This window comes from Mesoplodon mirus (assembly GCF_964341445.2).
Source record: "Mesoplodon mirus genome assembly, chromosome: 7".
In the NCBI taxonomy this organism is placed as follows: domain Eukaryota; kingdom Metazoa; phylum Chordata; class Mammalia; order Artiodactyla; family Ziphiidae; genus Mesoplodon; species Mesoplodon mirus.
Window position 1 is genome coordinate 118,977,248 of NC_138983.1, and position 25,212 is coordinate 119,002,459.

The 25,212-nt window shown below is 37.4% G+C and overlaps 1 protein-coding gene across 1 annotated transcript in view; it reads right to left on the reverse strand.

The window, feature by feature from the left end:
- The window catches only part of RDX (radixin), a 76,469-nt gene that overhangs the window by 43,032 nt on the left and 8,225 nt on the right, over positions 1 to 25,212 (reverse strand). The window contains exons 2-3 of the mRNA XM_082629132.1: positions 19,820 to 19,893; positions 5,087 to 5,170 (exon numbers count right to left, since the gene is read on the reverse strand). Coding sequence (XP_082485258.1) covers positions 5,087 to 5,170; positions 19,820 to 19,831 — 96 coding nt within the window. The 5' untranslated portion in view covers positions 19,832 to 19,893. The remainder of the gene's footprint in view (positions 1 to 5,086; positions 5,171 to 19,819; positions 19,894 to 25,212) is intronic.

The window sequence follows — 25,212 nt, forward strand, 5'->3', positions numbered from 1 at the left end:
ATCTGTAACATATTTTTTGTCATTTCATTTTTTTTTTTTTTTGATGAGTAGGGCTGTATTCCTGTCTTACTGGTTGTTTGGCCTGAGGCGTCCAGCACTGGCATTTGCAGGCAGTTGGGTAGAGCTGGGTCTTGGTGCTGAGATGAGGACCTCCAGGAGGCCTCACTCTAATTAATTTCCCTGGGGTCTGAGGTTCTCTGTTAGTCCAGTGGTTTGGACTCGGCGCTCCCACCGCAAGAAGTCGGGCCCAACCTCCGGCCTGGGAACCAAGATCCCACAAGCTGGGTGGCATGGCCAAAAAAAAAGAGAGAGAGAGAGAGAGAGAGAGAGAGAGAGAGAGAGAGAGAGAGAGGGAGGGAAAGGAGCAGTACAATAACAAAGAATAAAAAATAAAGATAAAAATATATTAGGAAAAATAAAAATATAATTGAAACAACTGCAACAAGGTAAAACTAAACCACAACAGCAAAAAAAAAAAAAAAAAAATGGGGGGGGAACAAGCCAAAAGGAGCAGAATAACAAAGTATAAAGAATAAGATAAAATTAGAAAAATAAAAGATTAGAAAAAATAAAAATATAAATGAATCAACAACAAGGTAAAACAGAACCCCAATCTAAAAGAAAAAAGAAAAAAGAAGAAAAAAGTCTTGGTTATGGGCAGCAGAGTTTAGGTGGGGGGTGGAACTTAGGCAGGGGCGGGGTATAGGGTGGAGCAGGGGCCTAGTTGGGGTGGGGGTGTGACGTTTGAGCATGGGGCGGGGTCTAGGTTCAAAATATATATATTTTTTTAATTTCATTTTTTATGTAGCAGGTTCTTATTAGTTATCTATTTTATACATATTAATGTATATATGTCAAAAATCTAAAAACATGTCAGGCTTTTGGTTTCAAGAGAGCAAACTGAACCCTTCAGTTTACTTTCCCTGTTTAAAAATTTCACTGACATGACATACGCAAAAAAATTGAAATAAGAAAAAACATTTAGCTGTGCTAGGAAAGGTTACATTAAAAAAAAAAAAACTGAGAAATTTCTGAATGGTATAGGATATAAAGACCCATACTGATGGCAAATGCTGATCAATGGCAAACAACCAAAACTTTTCTTTTTTTTTTTTTTTTTTTATTGGCTGCATCGGGTTTTCGTTGCTTCATGTGGGCTTTCTCTAGGTGCTGCGAGCGGGGGCTACTTTTCATTGCAGTACACAGGCTTCTCACTGCCGTGGCTTCTCTTGTTGCAGAGCACAGGCTCTAGGCGCGTGGGCTTCAGCATTTGCAGCACGCGAGCTCAGTAGTTGCGGCACGTGGACCGTAGAGAGTGTGGACTTCAGTAGTTGTGGCACACAGGCTCAGCAGCTGTGGTGCACAGGCTTAGTTGCTCCATGGCATGTGGGATCTTCCCAGACCAGGGATCCGACCTGTGTCCCCTGCATTGGCAGGTGGATTCTTAACCACAGCACCACCAGGGAAGTCACAACCAAAACTTTAATGTGGACAAAAGAGACCCCAGATAATTCAACTTTGGCAAAAGACAGGTTGTCCCAACAGCTCCAAAGAAAACACTCCAGCTCAGAGTGGCAGGAGTAGGAAATGTCAAGAGCAGCAGAGAGAAGTGTACCAAAGCACAGGCCTCAGCTTCTGTTTCCTGGCTTTTTGTGATTCACAATGCTGCTAAGTAAAAGGGGGATTTGCCACGGTGGGGCACAAGGGACAGTCTCTTAACTAACTTCAGACTATCACACACACACCAGGAAAAATGAGAGCACAGTTGTGAAATTCCTTAAGAGGCCCCATCTTTCCCTACTTCTAAAAGTGTTCTAGGAAACTTTAAATCATGAACTTACAAGTAAAAACATACTTGGGCACATAACTACATTATATGTATATTTATTTAGAAGTTATACAATGCTATCACACTAATATATTAGCATATTTAAAAAAAATAATTTGAAAGAGGAAAGACAAAAATATAGACAAACATTTTAATATTTTTTCTTGCATCCTAACAGATCATGTTGAGTACTCCTTGGGGGTATTACTATTCTAATCCCACAAGCAGAAGCTGGAAGAGGAGGCCAGTGAAGAAAGAGTCAGCAGGGAGCAAACCAAAGGACCTCAAGCACTCAACTAGAGTCCTCCACAGGGCAGATGGCCTCAAGCTGACATCCTAATCAGAAGTGAGGTTTTGTTACAGGTGGATTCATTTGAGAGAACTCCTAACCCTAGGTCTGCTCCTGCCCTGACCCTGAACCTACTGACCTGAGAGCCCACCCATATACTCACTACACCCAAGGTAAATGCCTGCTTTTAGATCCTAGCATTCTGGCTCTCGTTATCAGGAAATAGAACAGGGACTACAAGAATTAATTGCTGAGAGAGCCTATAAGAGATAACAATACTCTTTAATTTAGACCTCTTCATTTACAATATGAAATGTGTATAGCAAATACTGTTCTACGTACTTTACACGGAGTCTCAATTAGTTCTCACAAAAACCTTCTGAAGGAGTAATGTTATCATCATCCTAATTGTACAAATGAGAAAAATGAGGCAAAGAAAAGTATTTGTTTGTGTGAAGTCAAAGAGCTACCGCTGGGATTCTACTACAGGTAGTGTGGTTCCAGAGCCCACACTTTCAACTACTACATATTACTGCATTATAATATATGTAATTTTATTTTCCCTCGTGTCCAAACTAAAGCAATTCTGCTTAGTAAAAAACAAGTATTTTATTTCTCACTATCCAATACCAAAAAGGCCCACTTGCTGATTAGTTTTTGACTAACTCAAAACATTTTGCTTACTATAAATAACATTTCAATATGCTATGAAGTAGTAAATGCTAACTGCATCTACATTTTTATTCAAATAAGATAGACTATGTATTTACAAAACAGGAGACCTAGAGAAATCAACAGAAGTGAATATTAGTTCACAAAAGTAAAATATCTATAACGTATGGTGCATGCAGCTGTTTATGTTGTTGTCTTAAAAATTTGCTCACTCACACCAAAAAAAGCCTTTCATCTTCCAAACAGACTTTATCAGGGCGTTCAAGTTCATTAATTATCTAATCAAGAGATTAAGTTTACTACTTTGTCAAGAGAAGAAACAACTTCCCAGGAGTTTTTAAATTCTATTTCATCATATTTTGGATCAGCAGCTATCTAATATGTTATTTATTGCTGTTATGCCAGAAACTCTCTCTCCCATATTCTAAGGTCAATAGTAAGCTTGATCACAGACTATTGCTCTCCTGCTCATATGTATCAATAAAAGTTTATGTAAAAGTTACCTTCCTCCTTTTTGCAATGAATTCACTTCTTAACCACTTGACCTCTGGTCACCAATCTCTTTCCTCCTTTTCTCAGTGAAACTTGATTACTTATAGCATTACCTAGGGAGCCTAAATAAAAATACTAATAGTTTAGAGCAGGTCCCAGACTAACAGAATCTCTAGAGGTGGTTTCCAAGCACTGCTTTTTTTTTTCCTCTTGAAAGCTCCCCAGGGTGGCTCAAATGTGCTCTCAAGAGTGAGAAAAAAAAAAGACAATATCAGTAGTCCAAGTTCTTTAACATGTTCTAACTCCAGGCTAGCATATTATGAGCCGACAACATCAAACTGCTGTCAGGTGCCTGTTTATAGCCTGTGCCTTTGCTCCTGCCATCCCCTTGAAACCAAGTCCCCCTAAAACCGAGTTTAGGATTAACCTCTCTATCCAACTTTATTCCCTTTCTTGTCTCCTCAGACCTTAATCCTGTGCTAAATGAACACTAATCAACCAGAGTCAGGTGACCAAAACTGCTGTTGTTGATAATATCATTAATGTACTAAAATTGTTTTTGTATCATCAGATATCGTCATTAATGTACAGCTTACTTCTCCAGGGCAAGATAAGCTAACAGACCACCAAGTCATGGACCACCTGGTTAGTGAATCATAAACCAGAGACATCCTTTCTTCTACGATTAAGAAATGTCACAGAGGGCTTCCCTGGTGGCGCAGTGGTTGAGAATCTGCCTGCTAATGCAGGGGACACGGGTTCGAGCCCTGGTCTGGGAAGATCCCACATGCCGCGGAACAACTGGGCCCGTGAGCCACAGCTACTGAGCCTGCGCATCTGGAGCCTGTGCTCCAGCAACAGGAGAGGCCTCGATAGTGAGAGGCCCGCGCACCGCGATGAAGAGTGACCCCCCGCTTGCCACAACTAGAGAAAGCCCTCGCACAGAAGTGAAGAGCCAACATAGCCAAAAATAAAAATAAATAAACAAATGTGGGTTTAAAAAAAAAAAAAATTAAAAAAAAAAAGAAATGTCACAGAAAATGTCACAAGATGATGATTAACCCCAGCTTCTTTGTTCTTTCCCTTTTAAAAAAAACCTCTAACTCAAAGACCAGGTTGGACTGTATCTGAGACTTGTCTCCCACTCCCTTGCTTGGTGCCCTGAAATAAACCCTTACTTTGCTGCAAACTCTCACTGTCAAGAGTTTGGCTTTCTGTGCTGAGGGAACACAAGCCCATTGCTTGGTTACACCCGCTGTCTAGGATCTCCACCTATTCCACTCATGGACTATGGAGAATATCTTTTTTTTTCTTTTTTTTTTTTGGCGGTACGTGGGCCTCTCACTGTTGTGGTCTCTCCTGTTGCGGAGCACAGGCTCCGGACGTGCAGGCTCAGCGGCCATGGCTCACGGGCCCAGCCCCTCCGCAGCATGTGGGATCTTCGCGTACCGGGGCACAAACCTGTGTCCCCTGCATCAGCAGGCTGACTCTCAACCACTGCGCCACCAGGGAAGCCCTGGAGAATATTTTTGAACTCCTTTTAGTTCTCGTTACAATGATTTGCATAACAGATGTTAAATAAATACCTGCTAATAATTATTTTTAAAAAGTCCTATCTCTCAAAATCTAGGAATGAGAAAGACTATCCCCTACAGTTGTTCAAGACATTTGAACAGGTACTGTGAAATATTCCAAGTGCTACATTGTTGCATTATAAGTAAAGGTATAGAAAAACACAGAAAGAAGTATGCAGTAGCATCCACACTATGGTGTCAAAATGACATACTTCATTTGGTAAATGATACCTGGTCAAAAAGCTGTTTGCCAGTTGTGTTGGGCTGAATGGCAAATTCCAGCTCAGCATCCATTGTTGTTACTCTTACATTGATCTGCAATAAAAACAAAGGGAAAATCAGTAGAAAAGAGAAAATACTTTTATCTGATTTATAAAATAAAGTGGTATCATATGTAGGCAGTAAAAAGCAACTCTATAATGTATCTAATATTTTCTTTATTAAAGTGATAGTTTGATTTATTTATATTTGTTTTTGATTTATTGAATACTTAACATACAGTAGGCACGAGGACCTGCGCTTTTCATTTTCTTATTTAGCCTCTGCAACAATACTAGGAGATATGTGCATTTCTATAGAAAAGTTCATTTCTATAGAAAAGTTTCCATCACTTGCCCAAGGACACATGGATATCAAATGGCAGGGCAGAGGTATAACTCCAAACTCTTTGAATGTCATTCACTATTCCATATTTCTTTCAATACAAAAATCAAATATTTAGTTTTATTTATACTGCAAATGTATTATTCTTCACTTTATAAAAACCATACATCTATTGCCTTTTATTTGCTAGCCGTTTTTAAATTCCAATTTTGGGGTGTAAATACTTTTCTAGCTGGATATCTCACCAAAAACGTAACATGCCTTAACCAAAATAATTTTTACTCCAGAATAGCATCTTCACCTAGAATGCACCATGATATGGTAAAAACCTATCTTTTTAACTTTTAACTCATACTATTAGAACTCTAAATCAGACTTATTTCCCCTTACATTTTACTCATGCTAACAACCACATATACCTCCACACATGTACTTTTATCTGAAATACCTTCTCTAATCAAAAAAATCTTACAGAGCTCCTTCTTAAAATAATCTTTTAGGAAATATTAATACACATAAAATACTTGCAACATATACAGACAATGAAGCATAACAAAATAAAACCCACTGTAACATAACAATAAATATATATTTGGTCTTCATCCTGGTTCCTGGCAGAGCTCCTAAAATCGCTGGAATTTCCTGAGTGATAGATGTGAGAGGAGGATCTTTTGTTATTCATAATAAGCTCCTTTCAACCATACAGGAGTTTATGCTAATGAGGTGACTCCAGATGGGCCCTAATAGCTTCAGAATGGAGGCTGGTAGCCAGAGAAACCAATCACATGATTAGAGGATTGAACCTTTTAGACACCCACCCCGACTGCCCAGGAGGGGAAAGGCTGGGGAATGAGCTGATCATCAATGTCCAATGATTTAATCAATCACACCTATGAACTAGAACCTCCACAAAACCCTAAACAAAAGGGTTCAGAGAGCTTCCCTGCTTCTTCCTGCCGAGAGGGTGGTGCACTGCAAACTCCACAAAGACAGAAAGAAACTCCTTCACTCAGGACCCTTCTGGACCTCATCTTCTTCATCTGTTTCATTTGTATCCTTTATAGTACCCTTCATATTAACTAGTAATAGTAAGTAAGTAAAGTGTCTCCCTGAGTTCTGTGAGCTGTTATATATAGCAAATTAGAGAATCTGAAGAGGGGATCGTGGGAATCCCCAAACTTTAGCCAAGTTAGAAGTGTGAGTCACTTGCACTACCTGTGATTAGCTTCAGAAGTCCAGAGCAGTCCAGTGGGTCTGCGTTAATTTTGGGTAGTTGTGTCAGAACAAATTAAATTGCAGGACACACAACTAGTATCCACATAGAATTGGAGAACTGCTTGGTATGGAAAACCCACATATTTGGTATCAGAACATTCTGAATAAAGGAAATGTTTTCCTTTTTGGTGTCACAACATTTTGAACAAAGAAAACGTTCTCCTTTACCCATAAATCTACCATTCAACTTAAAAACTAGAAATGACAAAAAGTCACCAGTGTATTCCTTCTTTGTGAATTTCCCTGACCCCAATGCCCACAGGTAAGTACTAACCTAAATTTTGTGTTTGTCATCCCCTTAGCTTTTTAAAAAACAATAGTTCTGTCACAAATGTAGGTATGTATATGCAAAATATTGTTTAGTTTTTGATTTTTAGCTATATAGCTGTACTAAAATTGTATAATGCTTGCTAATAAAGTCTTTCTTGATGTGGGCAATGATTACATATGTATATTTTATGAAAATTCATCAACTACACACTTATATATTCTTTTGCATATGTATATTCTATGTCAATAAAAGGTTTAAACAAAAATTTTGCTACACTATAGTTTGCCTTTTCACAATTATATTTCTAAGATTCATTGATGTTTTTCTGAGTAGCTGCAATTCATTCATCTTTATGTGACTACACAGTAATTCATTTACCATTTTCCTATCGATTGACACTAAACTGTTTCCAATTTTTTGGTTATTAAGAACAATACTGGTATGAACATTCTTATACATGTCTCCTAGTGCATGTGTCTGAGTTTCTCTAGAAGTATAACTCAGAATTCCTGGGTGATAAAGTATACATAGCTTCAACTTTACAATGTAATGTTGAATTGTCTTCCAACATGATTGTATCAATTTATACTCCCATAAATAATAATAATTCCTGCTGCTCTACATTTTCACTAATAGTGGATATAATCAGATTTTTTAATGTTTAACAATCTAGTGGGTACAAAATGATATCACAGTATGGTGTTAATATGCAGGTTCTTGATCCCTAATGAAATTGGGAACATTTTCTTATGTGTGATATGCAGAATTATAAGACAGCCCCCATGATCTCCTCCCCGCCACCCCCACTTTACTCCCATGATTATGTTAACATTACAAGACAAAAGGGATTTTTCAGATGTACTTAAGGTTACTAATCAGTTGACCTTAGGATAGGAAAATCATTGTGTGTGGGCCTGAGCTAATCACATGTTTCCTTTAAAAGCAAAGAGTTTTCTCTGACTGTTGCAGAAGTCAGAGAGATTTAAAGTGTGAGAGGACTGACATTAAAGAGGTTCTCCACTGCTGAATTGGAGGGGGCATGAGCAAAGGACTTGTCACACACACCACACTCTAGGACTAAGAGAGACCCCTGGCCAACAGCTGGCAAGAAAATGGGGACTTCATTCACCAGTAAAGGATAGATCATTCTGCAAGGAAATGGATTCTGCCAATGACAGAGAACCCCAAATTCCAGATGAGAATGCAGTTGAGCTACACCTTGATTTCAGAGTAGTGAGACCCTGAGCAGAGAACCCATTCATATCATCCCATATTTCTAGTGTATAAAACTGTGAGATAATAGATGTGTGTTGTTTCAAGCTACCAAATTTGTGATAATTTGTTATAGAGCAATAGAAAAGTAATATAATATGCTTATTGACCACTCAGTCTCCTCATCTTTCACAATGTCTGTTCACATGTATTGCTTATTTTTCTGTTGGGTTGTCTTTTTCTTACTCATATGTGGGAGATCTTTATACATTCTAGATATTAGTCCTTTGTCAGTTAGTTTGTAGCTTGCCCTTCTATTTTATGAAGAGTCCCTCTCTATGATAAACATTTTTAAAATTTTAATGTTGAATTTATCAATGTTTTACATGCAGATATCAATTTTTTGCCATATTTAAGAAAACCTTTAACACAATATTGTAAATCAACTATACCCCAATATAAAATAAAAAAAAAATTTAAAGAAGAAAAGAAATCCTTCCCTAGTCTGGAGTCATAAAGATATTCCTATATTTCCTATCAAAGTTTTGTTTTTCATAGTTTGTCTTCAATGATTTTTGCTTATGATTTAAGGTAGAAATCCAATTTCATTTCCTAATCCCCAGAGGGATAATAATACAGTGATTTTAAACATCCAAACATGATGTATATTGATTACCTCATTCACTCTCCAAAGACTGCACTGTCACAAATCTAATGTCCATAGGTATGGGTCTTATTTTGTGCTATTCTGTTGCACTGTTCAATTGAACTATTCTGCCAATACCATACTGTCTGAATTACTGTATCTTTAAATAAGTCTTGATATCTGGTATGGCAAGTCATCCCTTATTATTTTCATAGATGTTTTGACTATTCTTGTCTCTTTGTTCTTGCTCTTGACTCCACATATAATTATAAATTTTTCAAAACACCACATTATGATTTAAATTGGAACTACACTAAATTCATCAGCCTCTTGGGGTAAAAAATGACATCTTTTCAATATTGACTCTTACTATCCAAGTGTATGGTTCTTTCTATGCATTGATTTAGGTCTTCTTTAAGATCTTTTTAAAAAATGTTTATAAATTCCTCCAGAAAAATCATATTAATCATTTAAGATATCTTTCTCCTATGGTTTTATAGCTATTATAACTATAAGTTCATAATCCCATGACATCCTAAATGCACTGAAAACTCTAGCTTATTAGCTAATTTCTAGCAAAAAGAATTGAAATAAGTCCAACTAGGGAATTAATTTATCCCACCTCAAATGGATATTCACACACCGATCTATAGAAATACTGATGTGATGCAACAGACCTTGCTGGAAATTTCATAATACTACATATGCACATAATACATTGTATATTCACCTTTCTAAAATCCAAAGAATTCCAAATACTGAAACTCATCTAGCCTAAAGCGTTTCAAACACAGGGTCATAAATATGATGAAGCATCTTTCCAAAATTTTTTCTGGTTTTACTTCTGTAGAAATGCAATTGATTTTTATATTGATCATTTTATCAGCTCCCTTGCCAACTGTTAAAATGGGTCTGTGTAAATTCTTGTATCTATATAAACCAGGGGTCAGAAAACTTTTTCTGTAAAGGTACAGATAGTAAATATTTCAGGCTTTGCAGACCATACTGTCTGCTGCATCTACTCAACTCTCCTGCTATAGCAGAAAAGCAGTTATAGATAATAAACAATAAGCATACTGTGTTCCAACAAAACTTTATAGACACTGAAATGTGAATTTCATGTAATTTTCAAGTCATGAAATATTACTATTCTTTTTATTTTTTTTCAACCATTGAAAATGTAAGAATCATTCTTAGCTTGAAGGTTGTACAAAAACAAGTGGTGGGCTGGCTTTGGCCTATGGGCCATAATTTGCCAATCCCTGATATAAATAAATACCTTAACACCTTCAAAGTGTTTCCTCCTTTCCAGTCCTAGAGTTTTTAATTTTTCTGCACAGGCTTTCTGTTCAATGTTGAACAGCGGCAGTGATAGTCTGTACATTTTGTCTTGTTCCCGATCTTAAAAGAAAAGCTTCCACTGTTAACACATTAAGAATTACTTTTGCTATAGATTTTCTTCTACACGTAGCTTCAGAAGTCTTGGTTTTTACTTTTAAATCATAAATAGTTGTTCAATTTTAGCAACTGCTCTGAATTTATTATATGATTTTTCTCCTTAAAACTAACCATATGATTGTAGCAGAGACTACCTGTTGTTTGACCACCAAAATCTAACAGAATTACATGGCTACTGAGCTACAAGAACATTTCTCAATGTCTCTTGCAATTAGGTACGGCTATGTGACTAAGGTCTCACCAACAGAATATGAGCAGAAGAGACAGATATGAGGCTACTTTTCAGCCTAGGCATAAATAGTGAGCATGCTTCAGTAGTTGCTCACGGGCTCTAGAGCAGAGGCTCAGCACTTGTGGCGCAAGGGCTTAGCTGCTCCGCACCATGTGGGATCTTCCTGGACCAGGGCTCAAACCTGTGTCCCCTGCATTGGCAGGCAGATTCCTAACCACTGTGCCACCAGGGAAGCCTTATATATAATTTTGAATCCTTACTCTTAGGAATAAAAAATGTTCTCCACTCAATTATTCAGACAGTTTTCCAAACTACTTTTAACTTTCACATTCCTACTAGAAATAAGAGTTCTAGTTGATCCACATCCTTACAGGCAAGGTATTATCAGTCTAATTATAGCTCCTCTAGTAAGTATAAAGTGGTATCTCACTGTAGTTTTAATTTATGTTTCCCTGATAACCAAATATATTGAGGATATTCTCAAGTGCTTATTGGCTATTAATATATTTTCTTTTGTGGGGTATCTGTTCAAAGTTTTCACCCACTTTTTAAAAACTGGGTTGTCTTATTGAGTTCTAAAAGAATGCTATACTGCAATTATTTTCTCCCATTCTGCCTTGCCTTTTTACTTTCTTACTCTTGTCTTTCAAACAGCAAATTTTTTTTTCGATTAACCCATTTTATTTTTTTAATCTTTTTCTTTCTTTTAGGTTCAATGCCTTTATTGAGGTATAATTTTTTTTTACACCTTTATTGGAGAATAATTGCTTTACAATGGTGTGTTAGTTTCTGCTTTATAACAAAGTGAATCAGTTATACATATACATATGTTCCCATATCTCTACCCTCTTGCGTCTCCCTCCCTCCCACCCTCCCTATCCCACCCCTCTAGGTGGTCACAAAGCACTGAGTTGATCTCCCTGTGCTATGCGGCTGCTTCCCACTAGCTATCTGTTTTACGTTTGGTAGTGTATATACGTACATGCCACTCTCTCACTGTCATAACTTACACTTCCCCCTCCCCATATCCTCAAGTCCATTCTCTAGTAGGGCTGTGTCTCTTTTACTGTCTTACCCCTAGGTTCTTCATGACATTTTTTTTTTCTTAGATTCCATATATGTGTTAGCATACGGTATTTGTCTTTCTCTTTCTGACTTACTTCACTCTGTATGACAGACTCTACGACCATCCACCTCAATACAAATAACTCAGTTTCGTTTCTTTTTATGGCTGAGTAATATTTCATTGTATATATGTGCAACATCTTCTTTATCCATCCATCCGATGATGGACACTTAGGTTGTTTCCATCTCTTGGCTATTGTAAATAGAGCTGCAATGAACATTTTGGTACATGACTCTTTATGAATTATGGCTTAATCAGGGTATATGCCCAGTAGTGGGATTGCTGGGTCATATGGTAGTTCTATTTGTAGTTTTTTAAGGAACCTCCATACTGTTCTCCGTAATGGCTGTAACAATTCACATTCCCACCAGCAGTGCAAGAGTGCTCCCTTTCCTCCACACCCTCTCCATCATTTATTGTTTCTAGATTATTTGATGATGGCCATTCTGACTGGTGTGAGATGATATCTCATTGTAGTTTTGATTTGCATTTCTCTAATGATTAAAGATGTTGAGCATTCTTTCATGTGTTTCTTGGCACTCTGTATATCTTCTCTGGAGAAATGTCTATTTAGGTCTTCTGCCCATTTTTGGATTGGGTTGTTTGTTTTTTTGTTATTTAGCTACATGAGCTGCTTGTAAATTGTGGAGATTAATCCTTTGTCAGTTGCTTCATTTGCAAATATTTTCTCCCATTCTGAGGGTTGTCTTTTGGTCTTGTTTATAGTTTCCTTTGCTGTGCAAAAGCTTTGAAGTTTCATTAGGTCCCATTTGCTTATTTTTGTTTTGATTTCCATTTCTCTAGGAGGTTGGTCAAAAAGGATCTTGCTGTGATTTATGTCATAGAGTGTTCTTTCTGCCCATGTTTTACTCTAAGAGTTTGATAGTTTCTGGCCTTACATTTAGGACTTGAATCCATTTTGAGCTTATTTTTCTGTATGGTGTTCGGAAGTGTTCTAATCTCATACTTTTACATGTACCTGTCCAGTTTTCCCAGCACCACTTATTAAAGAGGCTGTCCTTTCTCCACTGTACATTCCTGCCTCCTTTATCAAAGATAAGGTGACCATATGGGCGTGGGTTTATCTCTGGCCTTTCTATCCTGTTCCAGTAATCTATATTTCTGTTTTTGTGCCAGAAACATACTGTCTTGATTACTATAGCTTTGTAGTATAGTCTGAAATCAGGGAGCCTGATTCCTCCAGCTCCATTTTTCGTTCTCAACATTGCTTTGGCTATTCGGGGTCTTTTGTGTTTCCATACAAATTGTGAAATGTTTTGTTCTAGTTCTGTGAAAAATGCCAGTGGTAGTTTGATAGGGATTGCATTGAATCTGTAGATTGCTTTCAGTAGTAGAGTCATTTTCACAATATTGATTCTTCCAATCCAAGAACATGGTGTATCTCTCCATCTATTTGTACCATCTTTAATTTCTTTCATCAGTGTCTTATAATTTTCTGCATACAGGTCTTTTGTCTCCTTAGGTAGGTTTATTCCTAGATATTTTATTCTTTTTGTTGCAATGGTAAATGGGAGTGTTTTCTTGATTTCACTTTCAGATTTTTCTTCATTAGTGTACAGGAATACCAGAGATTTCTGTGCATTAATTTTGCATCCTGCTACTTTACCAAATTCACTGATTAGTTCTAGTAGTTTTCTGGTAGCATCTTTAGGATTCTCTATGTATAGTATCATGTCGTCTGCAAACAGTGACAGCTTTACTTCTTCTTTTCCGATTTGAATTCCTTTTATTTCCTTTTCTTCTCTGATTGCTGTGGCTAAAACTTCCAAAACTAGGTTGAATAAGAGTGGTGAGAGTGGGCAACCTTGTCTTGTTCCTGATCTTAGTGGAAATGCTTTCAGTTTTTCACCATTGAGGACAATGTTGGCTGTGGGTTTGTCATATATGGCCTTCACTATGTTGAGGAAAGTTCCCTCTATGCCTACTTTCTGCAGGGTTTTTATCATAAATGGGTGTTGAATTTTGTCGAAAGTTTTCTCTGCATCTACTGAGATGACCGTATAGTTTTTCTCTTTCAGTTTGTTAATATGGTGTATCACATTGATTAATTTGCGTATATTGAAGAATCCTTGCATTCGTGGAATAAACCCCACTTGATCATGGTGTATGATCCTTTTAATGTGCTGTTGGATTCTGTTTGCTAGTATTTTGTTGAGGACTTTTGCATCTATGTTCATCAGTGATATTGGCCTGTAGTTTTCTTTTTTTGTGACATCCTTGTCTGTTTTTGGTATCAGGGTGATGGTGGCCTCGGAGAATGAGTTTGGGAGTGTTCCTCCCTCTGCTATATTTTGGAAGAGTTTGAGAAAGACAGGTGTTAGCTCTTCTCTACGTTTCATAGAATTCGCCTGTGAAGCTATCTGGTCCTGGGCTTTTGTTTCTTGGAAGATTTTTAACCACAGTTTCAATTTCAGTGCTTGTGATTGGTCTGTTCATATTTTCTATTTCTTCCTGATTCAGTATTGGCAGGTTGTGAATTTCTAAAAATCTGTCCATTTATTCCAGGTTGTCCATTTTATTGGTATATAGTTGCTTGTAGTAATCTCTCATGATCTTTTGTATTTCTGCACTGTCAGTTGTTACTTCTCCTTTTTCATTTCTAATTCTATTGATTTGAGCCTTCTCCCTTTTTTTCTTGATGAGTCTGGCTAATGGTTTATCAATTTTGTTTATCTTCTCAAAGAACCAGCTTTTAGTTTTATGGATCTTTGCTATCATTTCCTTCATTTCTTTTTCATTTATTTCTGATCTGCTTTTTATGATTTCTTTCCTTCTGCTAACTCTGGGGGTTTTTTGTTCTTCTTTCTCTAATTGCTTTAGGTGCAAGGTTACATTGTTAGCTCCAGGTGTTTCCTGTTTTTTAGGGTAGTATTGTATTGCTATAAACTTCCCTCTTAGAACTGCTTTTGCTGCATCCCATAGGTTTTGGGTCGTCGTGTCTCCATTGTCATTTGTTTCTAGGTATTTTTTAATTTCCTCTTTGATTTCTTCAGTGATCACTTCGTTATTAAGTAATGTATTGTTTAGCCTCCACTGTATGTATTTGTTTACAGATCTTTTCCAGTAATTGATATCTAGTCTCATAGCGTTGTGGTCGGAAAAGTTATTTGATACAATTCCAATTTTCTTAAATTTACCAAGGCTTGATTTGTGACCCAAGATATGATCTATCCTAGAGAATGTTCCATGAGAAACATTGTGTGTTCTGTTGTTTTTGGATGGAATATCCTATAAATATCAATTAAGTCCATCTTGTTTGATGTATCACTTAAAGCTTGTGTTTCCTTATTTATTTTCATTTTGGATGATCTGTCCATTGGTGAAAGTGGGGTGTTAAAGTCCCCTAGTATGAATGTGTTACTGTCACTTTCCCGTTTTATGGCTGTTAGTATTTGCCATATGTATTGAGGTGCTCCTAGTTTGGGGGCATACATATTTACAATTGTTATATCTTCTTCTTGGATCGATCCCTTGATCATTATGTAGTGTCCTTCTTTGTCTCTTCTAGTAGTCTTTATTTTAAAGTCTATTTTGTCTGATATGAGAATTGCTACTCCAGCTTTCTTTTGGTTTCCATTTGCATGGAATATATTTTTCCATCCCCTCACTTTCAGTCTGTATGTGTCTCTAGGTCTGAAGTGGGTCTCTTGTAGACAACATATATATGGGTCTTGTTTTTGTATCCATTCAGCCAGTCTGTGTCTTTTGGTGGGAGTATTTAATCCATTTACATTTAAGGTCATTATTGATATGTATGTTCCTATTCCCATTTTCTTAATTGTTTTGAGTTTGTCATTGTAGGACTTTCCTTCTCTTGTGTTTCTTGCCTAGAGAAGACCCTTTAGCATTTGTTGTAAAGCTGGTTTGGTGGTGCTGAACTCTCTCAGCTTTTGCTTGTCTGTAAAGGTTTTAATTTCTCCATCAAGTCTGAATGAGATCCTTGCTGGGTAGAGTAATCTGGTTGTAGGTTTTCCTCCTTCATCACTTTAAATGTGTCCTGCCAGTCCCTTCTGGCTTGCAGAGTTTCTGCTGAAAGATCAGCTGTTAACCTTATGCGGATTCCCTTGTGTGTTATTTGTTGTTTTTCCCTTGCTGCTTTTAATATGTTTTCTTTTTATTTAATTTTTGACAGTTTGATTAATATGTGTCTTGGCGTATTTCTCCTTGGATTTATCCTGTATGGGACTCTCTGTGCTTCCTGCACTAGATTGACTATTTGCTTTCCAATATTAGGGAAGTTTTCAACTATAATCTCTTCAAATATTTTCTCAGTCCCTTTCTTTTTCTCTTCTTCTTCTGGAACCCCTATGATTTGAATGCTGGTGTGTTTAATATTGTCCCAGAGGTCTCTGAGACTGTCCTCGGTTCTTTTCATTCTTTTTTCTTTAATCTGCTCTGCAGTAGTTATTTCCACTATTTTATCTTCCACGTCATTTACCCGTTCTTCTGCCTCAGTGATTCTGCTATTGATCTCTTCTAGAGTATTTTTAATTTCATTTATTGTGTTGTTCATCATTGCTTGTTTCATCTTTAGTTCTTCTAGGTCCTTGTTAAATGTTTCTTGCATTTTCTCTATTCTATTTCCAAGATTTTGGATCATCATTACTATCATTATTCTGAATTCTTTTTCATGTAGACTGCCTATTTCCTCTTCATTTGTTAGGTCTGGTGGGTTTTTATCTTGCTCCTTCATCTGCTGTTTTTCTGTCTTCTTGTTTTGCATATCTTACTGTGTTTGGGGTCTCCTTTTTGCAGGCTGCAGGTTCACGGTTCCCGTTATTTTTGGTGTCTGTCCCCAGTGGCTAAAGTTGGTTCAGTGGGTTGTGTAGGCTTCCTGGTGGAGGGGTAGTGCCTGTGTTCTGCTGTATGAGGCTGGATCTTGGCTTTCTGGTGGGCAGGTCCACGCCTGGTGGTGTGTTTTGGGGTGTCTGTGGACTTATGATTTTAGGCAGCCTCTCTGCTAATGGGTGGGGTTGCGTTCCTGTCTTGCTAGTTGTTTGGCATAGGGTGTCCAGCACTGTAGCTTGCTGGTCATTGAGTGAAGCTGGGTGTTGGTGGTGAGATGGAGATCTCTGGGAGATTTTCGCCGTTTGATATTACGTAGAGCTGGGAGGTCTCTTGTGGACCAGTGTCCTGAAGTTGGCTCCCCCACCTCAGGGGCACAGCACTGACTCCTGGCTGCAGCACCAAGAGCCTTTCATCCACACGGCCAGCCTGCAGTCCCTTGTCACAACTGTTGCGGCTTCGGCCGCCGAGGCCCCTCCAGAGCCGGCAGCCTCAGGGAGGCCGCCTCCCCTCGGGCTCCAGGGCAGTTCCGTGGCGGCAGAGGGAAGAGACCCCAAACCAGGAGTTCTCACTCTGCAGAAACACGGGCTCCATTCTCCAAATAGTGAACTTTTTAATTTTGAGGTTTAATTTTTTTTTAATGCTTCCAACTTTCTTTGTACTATCAAAGAAATCTTCGCCTACCCCATGACTGCAAAAGTGTTTTCTATTTTCTTCTAGAAGTCTATAGTTTTGGCCTTTTAATTTAGGCCTGTGATCCATTCAGAGTTAGTTTTTTGTGTAAACTGAGATATAAGAGTCAAGATTCGTATTTTTCTGTATGGATAACTCTTTGTTCCAACATCATTGCTTGAAAAGAATTTAATTTCCCCATTGAACTGTGTGACAACCTTGTGTGTGGAGATGTATATTTGTTCCACTGATCCTATTATCTAATATTTTAATACCACACTGCCTTATTTTTGTTGCCTGAAAATAAGCGTTGAAATCCAGGAGTATAAGTGCTCCACCCTTGTTCTTTTTTATTTATTTATTTATTTTAAATAAACTTATTTATTTATTTTTGGCTGTGTTGGGTCTTCGTTGCTGTGTGAGGGCTTTGCTTTTCTCTGGTTGCAGCGAGCGGGGACTACTCTTCGTTGCAGTGTGTGGCCCTCTCACTATGGTGGTCTCTCTTGTTGTGGAGCACGGGCCCTAGGCATGCGGGCTTCAGTAGTTGTGGCTCACGGGCTCTGGATCTCAGCCTCAGTAGTTGTGGCGCACAGGCTTGGTTCCTCCGCAGCATGGGGGATCTTCCCGGACTAGGGCTAGAACCTGTGTCCCCTGCACTGGCAGGCAGACTGCTAACCATTGTGCCACCAGGGAAGCCCCACCCTTGTTTTTTTTTTTTAACATCTTTATTGGAGTATAATTGCTTTACAATGCTTTCTTAGTTTCTGCCGTTCAACAAAGTGAATCAGCTATACTATAAATATATCCCCATATCCCCTCCCTCTTGTGTCTCCCTCCCACCCTCCCTATCCCACCCCTCTAGGTGGTCACAAAGCACTGAGCTAATCTCCCTGTGCTATGCGGCTGCTTCCCACTAGCTATTACTTTAGCTATTCCACATAAGTTTTGGCTCTTCCATAAACATTTTATAATCAGCTAGTCAATTTTTACCAAAGGGATTCAACTGATTAGAATTACATTCAATCTACCAATATATTTGGGGAGAACACATTGTAGTAATATTTTCTAGACATATCTATGACCAATGTTTATTTTTGTATATATTTTGTTCTTTTTAAGCACTTATAAGTTTTCAGTGTAGAGATCTTGTACAGCCTCTGTAAAGTTATTCCTAAATACTTTGTTTTCGATGCTATTAGAAATGGAATTTTTACTTCATTTTTTGAATTTTGCTGCGAGTATATAAAACAGAAAACTGATTTTTAAAAAATATAACCTTATGTCCAACAATCTTGCTAAATTCTGTTATTAGTTCTAATAGTTGTTTTGTAAATTCCAGGTTATTTACATAATTATATCATCTGCAAATAGAAAAATTTAATTCTTGCTTTGTATTGATTATGCCTTTTACTTCTTTCTGTTCTTCTCTCCCTCCAACAATGTACTTTTTTACCTGCTAAATCTTTAAAAGTAATTCAAAAGTGACATTCATGCCAGAAAATTCAAATAACCACAACCAATGATTTTCTTAAAAAGATAACTGGCCAAAAAATTCTTGAAAAAAATCCCCTGATTTTGTTAGATGAAGAAAAGTACATTTATCCTAAGATAAAAGGATAAACCTTAGTCACAAATTATATAATTATAAAACTTAATAAGGGCCTCCCTGGTGGCGCAGTGGTTGAGAGTCCGCCTGCCGATGCAGGGGATACGGGTTCGTGCCCCGGTCTGGGGGGATCCCATGTGCCGCGGAGCGGCTGGGCCCGTGAGCCATGGCCGCTGGGCCTGCGTGTCCGGAGCCTGTGCTCCGCGACGGGAGGAGCCACAACAGTGAGAGGCCCGCATACAGCAAAAAAAAGAAAAAAAAAAAAAAAAAAAAAAAAAAACTTAATAAAATGATCACATATAATATACCATTAAATCAAAAACCTAGGACTATATATAGTATCAGCACTGGTATCACTAGCATCAAAGCTAGAATTATGAGAAAATTAATACTGCATGGATCCTTCTGACCTCTCATTATTTTCTCCTGTTTAACACTGTTACTTTTTACTGAGCACTGAATGTATATGTACCAGCATCTTCTAATCCTCACCAGAATCTCCAATAAGTAACTATATCTCCATTTTTTTTTTTTTTTTGCAGTATGTGGGCCTCTCATTGTTGTGGCCTCTCCTGTTGTGGAGCACAGGATCCGGACACGCAGGCTCAACGGCCATGGCTCACGGGCCTAGCCGCTCCACAGCATGTGGGATCTTCCCGGACCGGGGCACAAACCCGTGTCCCCTGCATCGGCAGGTGGACTCTCAACCACTGCGCCACCAGGGAAGCCCTCCATCTTATATGTGAAGATATTAAGAATTGGAGAGACTGAACTAATCTAACAAAGGTCAGTCGGGTTAAGTGGCAGGGCAAGGATAAGAACTAAGTTTGACCCCATAACCTGTAGTAATCTTAATTACAGTGTCACCTAAACCTCTTTATCACTGGCCCACATAACACCGTACTCTAGCCACATTAATCTAAAACAAACAACAGTAATATCAGTGCTTTTTTTCCCCCCAAAACTCTACCATAATACTTTGCCTTGTTCCGAAAGGAACTTAATGCCACTGATATTTATTAAGTAAGCAGTGTCAAAAGTAATAAAATACACTTACTGGTTTCGGCATTTTCCTTCTCTTTTTGTCACCCTCTTTAAAAATTCTTCACTTTTATGAATTCTGTTGTTCTTCTGTTAAAGAAAAGAAAGCATAATTGATCTATTATCTTTTTATATAGTAATGTTTTTGCTTAACAATATAATTTGTATAAAGAAAACTTAAAACTAACATTTTAAAATGTTACAATTAACATGGAGCTCTCATTTTATTCTAATTTTCAATGTCTTCTATTATTTCACATTCTTTAAAATACTTATATCTGTGATTTAAAACAGCACACATCTCAAATAACATAGTACAAAGCATCTCAATCATCAACTAAAAGTTTTCATTTAATTACAGACAACACATAGCAAAGGAAAGATTACTAAGGGCCAAATGCTTTCTCTTTCTGAGTCAAGTTCGCCCCTATACCCAGACTGGTAGAGAAGAGGGACGGCAAAGAAGAGAACAGATAGATTCAGATTCTAAAGAAATGAATTCAGGAACACTTCTCAACCTTTCTTCTGTACTGCCAAAGACAAAGAAGTAAATACTGATTAACATAAACTACAAAAAGATAACTTTTTAAAGAAAATTATTTTTCTTCCTTGAAAGTTTAAAAGTCCAAGTAGAGACAAATAACATAAGAGTAACTTTTTCACCTAAGGTGGATAAAACAGCCATAGTCTGCACACCAGTAATCTGCATGCTACTCATCAGCAAGCTAATGGCCTTCACGGAAATACAGAATTGTCCTGAAGACCAATGTTAAATTATATCTTCTCCGGCTCAGGCAAAAGAAGTAAATCTTAATCCAGGAAAAACAATGGGCTATTTTAGGGTAAATGTTCTCACAAACATTTAACAAAAGTGGATTTTCCCCCTACAAACCTACCAAAAGATGTAACATTTTTAACCATTTAGTTGTCCAGAAAGAAATGATTATCATTCCAATTTGAAAACCTATAGTAAGAAATATATTAATTACCTGAAAATCAGCTTATATAAGTAATATCTTTGCCAAGAAATGTTATTCATTACACTATCAACTAAATTAATATAGAATTACTTTTGTATTTAAGATACTATTATTAATAAAACTGAAAATTCTCCAAATTGAAATAAAAGCAAAGGATTGAAGTAACGTCATTTCTCTAAATTTTAGCCAATCACACGTCAATGAACCTCTCCCTATACAGGGAACTTCATCAAGAGAAATTTCTTACCTAATACAATGGGCTATGGAATTCAGTTAGAAGTATTAAATTCCTCATTTCCTAACTCTTAGCTATGAAATGATAGATAAATATTCCCTACCTACAATCACCTACCTTCATGAACCTAACTGTACTTCAGTCCTACCCTCCACTTCTAAATCCTCTTTTCACCCCTACTATCAAATTCATCTCAGGTCTTAAAACAGTCTCAAAAACCAACCTTTTACATCATTTATAAACTAGTAACACCCAAAACTGTATCTCCAGACTTGCTTGGCTAACTTGGCTTGCTAAATATCTCAATGATACCTCAAATACAACATGGCTAAAACATGACTTAAATCCCTACACCCCACAGTGTAGGGAAAAAATCTGCTTTTTCCACAAGTCTTAGTGACATATTTCTATAGTTATTCATAGTATTCTCTCATGATTTTTTATATCTCTACTACATCTACAGTTATGATCCCCTTTCCATTCCTAATACTGTTAATTTTTGCCTTCGTTTTTGCTTGATTAATCTTGCCAGAAGTTTGCTTCATTTATTGGTCTAAAAACCAGCTTTCAGTTTTGTCGATCTTCTTGTTTCTTTTATTTTTCTGTTTTGTTAATTTCTGTCCTTTTTCTCATCATTTTTCTTCTCATTAATTGGCTTTTACTCTGAGGCTCATATTCTACTCCCTGAAATTGAAAGTTTACCTAAGTAATTTCCAAACTTTTTTTCTAATAACATGCATTAAGGTCACAAACTAAGTATGTCCCATCATAAGGCAATTCCAAACATGAAATGATCTCCCTATTTTGCCAGTGAGACTATTTTCAAGTAATTATCATCTGATTATGTAAAATAATCTAAATTCCTCACACACCAGACATGAGCATCTATATCAAACTTCTGAATCACAGTAAGTTTTCCAGATTACATAAAGTACTTTTTGTTTTTGTTTTTTTGCGGTACGCAAGCCTCTCACTGTTGTGGCCTCTCCCATTGCAGAGCACAGGCTCCAGACGCGCAGGCTCAGCGGTCATGGCTCACGGGCCTAGCCGCTCTGCGGCATGTGGGATCTTCCTGGACCGGGGCACGAACCCATGTCCCCTGCATCGGCAGGCGGACTCTCAACCACTGCGCAACCAGGGAAGCCCCATAAAGTACTTTCTGAATCTATCACTAAAATTAACATTTTTATCCCAAGCCACAATTACCCATTTATAGAAAACATTAGTAGGATGTTGTTTTTTCCTATTTGTATTGTTGGAATATATTTTAATATCCACAGTATAATTAGATGTGTTATTTTTAAGTGACTTTTAAAACCAGATCTCCTCTAGACTTCTTAGCCTCTTTTTTACATTTAAATCACTGATCAGATGAGCTCCATGACCTTTCCAAACTGACATGTAGTAAAGGTATTTCAGGTCAATGCACCTTTCTAAAACAGTACTTCCATGCTCAAGAAAAAGAGAACATCTTGCAATGCGACAGTTCCTATGAAACAAATATAAATCTTCTTTTGGAGGGAATAATTTTGGGGAAAATACCTTATATTTAAAACTCCACTATTTTTCTAAGTATCACTTTAGTGGCTTCCCACATAGGTTTTTATATATGTTTTTTTCTTTTTTTTTTTTTTACGGTACACAGGCCTCTCACTGTTGTGGCCTCTCCTGTTGCGGAGCACAGGCTCCGGGCGCGCAGGCTCAGCGGCCATGGCTCACGGGCCCAGCCGCTCCGCGGCATGTGGGATCTTCCCAGACCAGGGCACGAACCCGCATCCCCTGCATCGGCAGGCGGACTCCCAACCACTGCGCCACCAGGGAAGCCCTATAGTTTTTTCATTATTGTTTAGCTCTAGGTGTTTCAGGTTTCCAATTATGATTTCTACTAATAGTAAGTTTTAAATTTTCAAATAGAATGGTCAGAGGCCTGGGGGCAGAGTGCTGTCTTTTTATTATTTATTTCTAAGTTTACTATACACTCTAGTCAAAGAATTCATTAAGATTTCCTTTATGTTTAGTGCTTGGTCAGTTTCATTTCTTTTTTTTTTTTTTTTTTGCGGTACACAGGCCTCTCACTGTTGTGGCCTCTCCCACTGCGGAGCACAGCCTCCGGACGCGCAGGCTCAGCGGCCACGGCTCACGGACCCAGCCGCTCCGCGGCATGTGGGATCTTCCCAGACCGGGGCACGAACCCATGTCCCCTGCATCAGCAGCCGGACTCTCAACCACTGCGCCAGCAGGGAAGCCCTCATTTCTTTTTTGATTGTTCCAGCTATAAATGAAAATAATGTATGTTTTGCATCTGATAAGTTAGATCAAGCCAGAGTAAGTATTTAATGTTTTGTTTATAGTCTCTCTACTCTCAAAGTTTAGGCTAGTTAATCAAATTGAGAAAAAAATGTATTGAATTTTCCCAACTCAGATTGTGGAAGTTAATTTCTTCTTATAAATTGCCCGTTTTTAATTTATATGCTTTTAGGCTTATGTTATTGGGTAAAGGTTTAGAATTATTATATCTAATGAATATTTCTTTTCATTAAGTAATAATTTAACTGCATATAGAATTATAAAGTAACTTATTCCTTCAGCATTTGGAAGATATTAGTTTTCTTCTGGCATCTGTTACTGATGAGAAGTCTGCTGGCAATTTAACTCATTTCTCTGAGGTAATATGCCTTTTCTCTCTGCTTTCCTTTAAGATTTTGTGTGTGTGTATGTGTGTGTGTGTTCTTCAGATTTGCTTTTATTTATCTTGATCAAGATTTGGTAAGCTTTCTTATTCTGAAGACTCATGCTTTCCTTAAATTCTGGAAAATTATTAGCCATTGTCTCTCCCATTCAGCAATTCTTATTAGATACATACTGGATATCTTATTCTCTAATCCATGCCTACTCTTTCACACTTTCCACCTATTTACCTCTCTTCAACATTCCTCCACGCATTAATTCTCTGCAGGTGTTCTTAATGGTTTACCTGTCCACTAGTTTAAATTTTCAGTGATTATATATTTTAATTTCTAGAAATTCACTTTTGGTCTTTCAAAAAAACTTTAATGCTATACTATTTTATAATTTGTATTGAATCCTCCTTTTACTCCTATAATATTTTATAATTTGTACTGAATCCTCCTTTTACCCCTCCCTATAATGTTTATTTTATGTCACTATATAATTTTCTATTTCCAGTTCATTTTGACTTGTTCCTTTATGGAGTTTGTAATTTTGGACAGAAAGCTCATGTCCCTGTCCCACTCCCCAGTGTGGGATTCCTGAAAGCCCTGAGCTGTCTATGTCTCCCTATAGAGGTATTTCAGGTTTGTTCCTACCAGCGTACAGTACCAAGAATTTTAATTGTCCTAGATCAATTTTTACATTACCTTCTTGATTTAGCATTCCATTACCATATCAGGCCCCATGGCCACACCCTAGAGAAGTTAGCAGATACTCAAGAGAGCTTGCTCATGTACTGATCATTCTTGTTTGCTAAACCATTTGGCTGCTCTGCCCTTCCTGTGCCATTTCTCACTGGTAAGGAAGAACAAAGGGAAAAAGTGAACACTGACTGGATGCCAGACTATAAACTAAGTTACAGCACTCAAATTACAGAAAGAGTACTCATCAAACATAGGACCAGCTAGGCAGGTAAATAAACATCACGTATGTCAGGTTTTGCCGACTTTCTTAAGTTTTGTATTACTCAAATACTGGAACTAAATAAAGGTAGAGTTTTTTCCTTCTCCTTTAAGAAATAATTTATCCCAGTTTTCTATATTAGAGTTACTTCAAATTATACTCTATAGAAAAGGACCTTCAAGCAAAATAATCCATATTAAAGTTTCAGGTTTAATATGAGTGCTCTGGTGACATAAAAGTACAAATATATCACAGGCCAACATATACAAAACCAAGTTTATACACATTAAGCTTTTAAAATCTCCAACAAGCCTAAATGATCTATATGAACTGTGGGGAAGTGAGGGGCCTAACAAAAAGCCTTTGCAAATAAGGATACGGTTGACTTCTAAAAGAAGCTTCTAAAAATGTGTATTTTCAGACCAGTGTTCTCTCCTAAATATACCACAAATAAATAAATATAAAACAAAGTAATCTGTACCAAGATGTTCTCAGCAGTACAAAGATATTATAACAGCCAATGATTAAAATCAAAATCACAATTAATGTTGAAATTATGTG